The 6,000-nt window shown below is 43.3% G+C and overlaps 1 protein-coding gene across 1 annotated transcript in view; it reads left to right on the top strand.

Moving 5' to 3' along the window:
* The first annotated feature begins 387 nt into the window (after window positions 1–387).
* Window positions 388–6,000, top strand: part of LOC106577144 (ankyrin-3) — a 164,449-nt gene continuing 158,836 nt past the window's right edge. Inside the window, exon 1 of the mRNA XM_082964823.1 lies at window positions 388–1,012. Coding sequence (XP_082820949.1) covers window positions 947–1,012 — 66 coding nt within the window. The 5' untranslated portion in view covers window positions 388–946. The remainder of the gene's footprint in view (window positions 1,013–6,000) is intronic.

The raw sequence follows: 6,000 nt of genomic DNA, 5'->3' as shown, positions 1-6,000 counted from the left end.
TCTCCCCAGCCTGCCAAAGGAGCAGGGTTCTCATTTGATATCGCAGCCCCGTCTGGGAACAACACAAGCAGCCTCTTACCACTCAGGAAGCACTCAACGCTGGAGTCAACCATCCACTGATCATTTGGCTCTCTGTGTTCTCTGTCTAGCTTTCTTAGCTCTCTTTCCTCTCTCTCTCTCTCTCTCTCTCTTACTGTTCTCTCTCTCTCTGTAACTGTGTGGATCACGCCCCCTCTTCTCTCTCTCTTGCGTGCGCTCTCTGTCTCTCACTAACTCCCTCTCACTCACTCACTCACTCACTCACTCACTCACTCACCCATCTCTCTCTCTCTCTCTTTCTCTCTCTCTCTCTCTCTCTCTCTCTCTCTCTCTCTCTCTCTCTCTCTCTCTCTCTCTCTCTCTCTCTCTCTTACTCTCCCTCACCCTCCATCAGTTTCTCCATCAGCTTCAGTCAGACTAGAAGGGAGTTGGAGGCTACTGGGTCTACTGTCAGATAGGCAGCACTAGATCCAACAACCCACAGGATTATTTACCTTTAAAGGAATATACTATTTTCCTTGATTCTACCTCTTGCCTTTCTGTCTTCGTTCCTTCATCAACATCCACATCCTACTCTTACTCTTCTTCCTCCTCCTCCTCCTCGTCCTCCTCCTGCCTTTCTTTCTCCTGCTTCCACACCCTGCCTCTGAGTGTGTTGGAGAGAGGCACCGTTCGCGCGGCAAAGCGGTTCGAGTGGACCTCAGTGTGAGTGTGTGTGTGTGTGTGTGTGTGTGTGTGTGTGTGTGTGTGAGCCTCTCCAGTCCACTCTCTCTCTCAGTGGACCAGCCCTTTTTAAATGGACTTTTATATTGGTTTGAGACTTTATCACCAGTGAAAGCAACACCACTGCCGAAGCACTACTGTACATGTTGGAATAAAAACAGATCAGAAAATCTTTAGTCCCAAGATGAGTGAGGAAGCTAAAGATAAAACCACTGGCAAACCAGCGCATCGTAAGAAGAAAGGCAAAAAGGTATGTAAAGGGGCAAGCTTTTGGCTGTCTTTGTAAAAGCTGTGAAATGTGTTTGTATGTAGTGGTTGGTTTACACAAATGCCTCCTAGTTGTTTGTCTGGGATTTTAGAGTAAGTTTAAAGAGATGAAAGTGGTGTGTTTCATAAAAAAACAAGCCTCAAGTAGGATGGTGTGTGTGCCTTCACGCGTGTTCCTGCACGTTAACTTTGGTTTGACATTTGGTGAATGGAAAAATACTTTTGTTTGTTTCTTGTTTCTTCAATGCAAAGATCATAAAACGTTAATAAATACATAGACATATTCAACAACAGAACATATTGTACAAAGCAGTTCTGCATATAATTGTTTTTGTGTGTGTGTGTGTGTGTGTGTGTGTATGTGTGTGTTTGTTGTAGTGTGTATTTGACTCACCAGGAATGCAAAGCCATCATGAAAGGTCTGACTCACAAATCACTCATCGTGACCACTGGTTGCTCTGGTATTTCCAGTGCACCTGATGATCTAAAGCAGCCTCATTATTACCTAAGCAGCCACTGTAAGGATGAAGGGGTAGGGACAGCCTCAGGGTTTGGGTGGAGGGAAGCATCCGTTGTTGTTTCTCTTCAACAGCGTCAATGTGAGTCCACTGCTGTACTTCTGACACTGTCCTTCTGTCCCCAGAGGCCGTGATCAAGCTTTTGAATTAAAGGTGTTCTTAGGCACAGCACTGTGTTTATGTCATGAAAGACCATATGTTTTTGTGAGTGTGTGAGTGTGTGTGTGTATGTGTGTTTGTAAGCAGTACTAAGTGCTGTTGTGCTGTGCTGTGCTCCTGGGGCTCTGTTGTTTTGTCAGTGGGTAAGCCCATGATAAATAGGATGCAGCAGGTTCCACTGATCCCTACTGGGCAGGACAGAGAGGAGGCCTTGGCCCGGGGCCGGAGGCAGGGGACTGGAGACCAGGATAGGGGAAAGGCTAGAGGATTAGGGAAGCTTTGAGGGTATGGCTTTGAACAGTGGACCGGGCAGGGTTATCAGGTTGGGATAATTGTTTCGGTATGAATCTTTTGGCAGGGCCATGGCTGATACTGGTAAGTTCCTTTGTTGCCCCCAATATCCCTTAGTGTGTGATGTGAGAACTGATATCTCTCTGCTTTGGTTTAATCATACATCAAATTGTTGTTTTTGTCCCCAAAATACATGCAGCCACATGGGAACAAAATTCAGCTGGCATTTTTCTTGCTCCCTCTAGGAAGCGCATATCAATTGCACGCACACACGCACGCACGCACACACACACACACACACACACACACACACACACACACACACACGCACACGCACACACACACACACGCACACGCACACGCACACGCACACACACACACACACACACACACACACACACACACACACACACACACACACACACACACACACACACACACACACACAGGGCCTCAATTTGTGAAAATCAATGGCCACAGCTCAAAGGGTTTCTAAACCACAGAAAGTGAAAGAGCTGGTTACACAACTGAATCACAGAAAACCTCTAACCCTTCCCTTTTGAATTTCATAAATGTACCACAAAACTTTCAACCAAAAGAACAGATGCCTAAATTCCTCTGGCCAGGTATTTGATTTGTTTCACATAAGCAGTAATGTACTGTAATGTGTAGTAATCATCACAGGAAATACTGCCCTCAAAGAAAAAACACATGATTTTGTTCAGTTTTTATTCTTATTCTTTAGTTTCTTATCCTCTTATGTTTGTTGTGTACTAAATATAAAAAAAACTATGAAAATAAAAACTTTCATTCGTTTTTTTTCCTGTGAAGCTTAATGCGTTGCATTCCATGTCTAAAATGTGCTGTATAAATAAAGCTTGATTAGATTTGATCACATGAAAACGTGTTTTTGGAACACTTCACATGTGAAGTTCATGTGGTTTTGGAACACTCCACATGTGAAATTCATGAGGTTTTTCTGTAAGTGTGGTGTTCTATGGCTAGGAAAGCCCTTTACCTCTTGCCAACTATGCATGTCAGTAGTGCTTTGGAGACGCGAGCACCTCCCTTATAGCTAGGTTGGCGTCTCTATTCAGCTATTGGATTTCACTCCTTGCCACTCCTGTCATTTGCCAAAGAGACCGAGATTGCCGAAAGGTCAGCCTCTTTGGCAAATGACAGGAGTGGCAAGGAGTGGAATGTTAGCTAAAACTGTTACCCAGACTCAGTGGTGACCAGTCATTCAGGGCAGGTGAGGCAGAGCCCCACCTGTTTTGAGCCCCACAATAAATACTTTTAATTTTTTTAAATATAGTTTTTTGTCTTGCCTGTTTTGCATGTTATTTTGGCATTAATACGTGTCACATGTCAGTTTGCAAACAATGTAAAAAAAATATATATCATTGAGTTAATAAAGCCGCATACAAACATGGTCTATTTTTTGTTTTTTTTAATAAGGCAGTTTCAAAATGCAGGTGTTTCAGCCTAGCTCAGTGCTTTCTGTGGTGGTGGGGCACCCAGCAGAAAATACGGAGCATTGCACTGTGATTGGCTCAGTCTTCTGTCACTCATGGGGACACTACATCACCACCAAGTCTAAGGGTAGAGCTAGAAAAATCTGGTCCCTTGGGTGCTGCCATAGAGTTACATTAGAAATGCCCATCCAAGAAGGCTCAAGGTCATTGTCCACAGATAAAATGACGTCAAATCATGTTATATGTACAGTAGATTTGATTGGACTGATCATGTCAACATCATACTTCCTAAATCTTAGCTAGCAGTCATCATCATGAATCAAGTCAACAATCTACTGGCAAATCATTTTTAATCCTTGTCATATAAAGAGAAATAATGAAGAGAAATTATATATAAAACGTATCGGTGCTCATCGGCCATTGGACATAAACATTACACAACAAGTTGGAAATCGCAAAATCAACAATGAGTGGTTTGGAAGGAATCAGTGACAGTGGCTGACTGCAAGCATTGCAAAGCGATCACTAGCCTGCTATTCAGTGGAGTGGCTGTGTGGTCCCAAATCTGAAATTAAGGGGCTCTTTTCCAAGTTTAAAATGATAAGCATTCAACATTAGCCATGCTGTCAAAACAACTGTTAACTCGGAACTGCAAAAAACTTGACTTGAGTGAATTCAAGACAACTGGGAGACGGGAATAAACGAGCTCCGACTGGGAAAATAAATGTTGTACGGTTATCCAACTCAGAATTGTAAATCCGGCCTCTTTCTAGAGCTACGACATGAAGATCAATGACGTCATCATGATTCGACCTTGTTTTTTTTTTCCGAGTTCCCAGTTGTTTTGAAAGCCCCATAAATCCAGAGAATGCCAGACTTTGATTACAAAATTTGCCCACGAAGGACCGCCACGCCACCTTCCTGTTCAAGTGAGCACAGCACAACAGGGTGAGTACAGAAATGTATTGTATGCTGTTGCATAAATTATGAAATATGCCAAGGAGATACGAATATGGTAGCTAAGAAAATAATAAAAAGTGCATGTTGTGTAGTAAGATGTTAGTAGCCCATGTGCCTCACCCTAATAATTTGGTATATTTACCCCTCTTAATTTCGCCTACTGTTCTGACTTGGTGGTGCACATGTAGCCTATAAGCTGTTTTAGAGAAATGTAATCATTGATTATTGTTAGAGCTTTCATTGTCTGCTTATATTCCCCCTTTATTTATCCTACGGCTCTGATTTGGTGTACAGGGTAGAACACTATACGAACGGCCCATGTTCTCAATTCTGTCACTGTACATTTTAAAAGTGTAATATTGACTGCGTCCGTCCTAGCTATCTCATTAATGTCTTAATCGAAATTACGGATTGCCTCTTATCTGCTTGTCGTCCCCTTATGTCATAATTTGTACATCTCAATTGTCATTAGAAGCCACATTTGTTTAAGCAAGTCAGCCATATCAGCTATGTTTTTTTTAAAGGCAGTAAATTAGGCTGAATGAACAGACAAGGCTCCGCTGATAGCCAACTGTAGAAGCGGTAAGATGTTGGGACTGCTGTTGGGACAGCTTTATGTAGGCCGTTTGTGGACACCGTTTGTCACCGTTAAAGTGCAATTAATGTATTTTGTTGTGTTGTGTTGTGTAGTAGCTTTGCTGGCATGTATCCCACTTTTCTTTTCCCCCCACCAAGATATAACATGTTAAAATCGCCACTGCCCAGACTACCTCCCCTACTGCATCTAACCAGACCCGTCACTCCAAATCAGTGGAGGCTGCTGAGGAGAGGATGGCCCATAATAATGGCTGAAACGGAGGAAATGGAATGGCATCAATCACATGGAAATTTTATGTTTGATGTATTTGATACCATTCCACTCATTCCGCTCTAGCCATTAGCACAAGCCCATCCTCCCCAATTAAGGTCCCACCAACCTCCTGTGCTCCCAATGTATTCTATGTATTCTATGTTCTAAGCAAACATCCAGTACAGCATCCAGTATCCAGTACAGCATCCAGTATTCAGTACAGCATCCAGTATCCAGTACAGCATCCAGTATCCAGTACAGCATTGATACCATCAGGACCTAAAGCTAGAACATTGTCAACATTAGTCACCTCACACCTCAGGATCCACAAATAGGCTCTACCATTGGGAGGATAATCAGTACAACTACTGGTGAACGATCTCTGATGAGGGCATGATACTGAGAATACCTTCTCTACCATATGCATACAAATGTATTCCTGTGATGGCATGTTAAAGTGTGTGTGTGTGTGTGTGTGTGTGTGTGTGTGTGTGTGTGTGTGTGTGTGTGTGTGTGTGTGTGTGTGTGTGTGTGTGTGTGTGTGTGTGTGTGTGTGTGTGTGTGTGTGTGTGTGTGTGTGTGTGTGAGCAGCAGATAAGCATGCCAGATGTGTTAATGATTGTAGCCATGGCAACTACTTTCTGTTCAGAGAGCGAGGGATAAAGAGGGCGAGAGTGAGCGAGGGAGAGTGAGTAGAGGGGGCCGGTGTTCTAGTCAA

The sequence above is a fragment of the Salmo salar genome, chromosome 18, assembly GCF_965601325.2.
Source record: "Salmo salar chromosome 18, fSalSal1, whole genome shotgun sequence".
Taxonomy (NCBI): Eukaryota; Metazoa; Chordata; class Actinopteri; order Salmoniformes; family Salmonidae; genus Salmo; species Salmo salar.
This window is presented reverse-complemented; position numbering and strand designations above follow the sequence as displayed.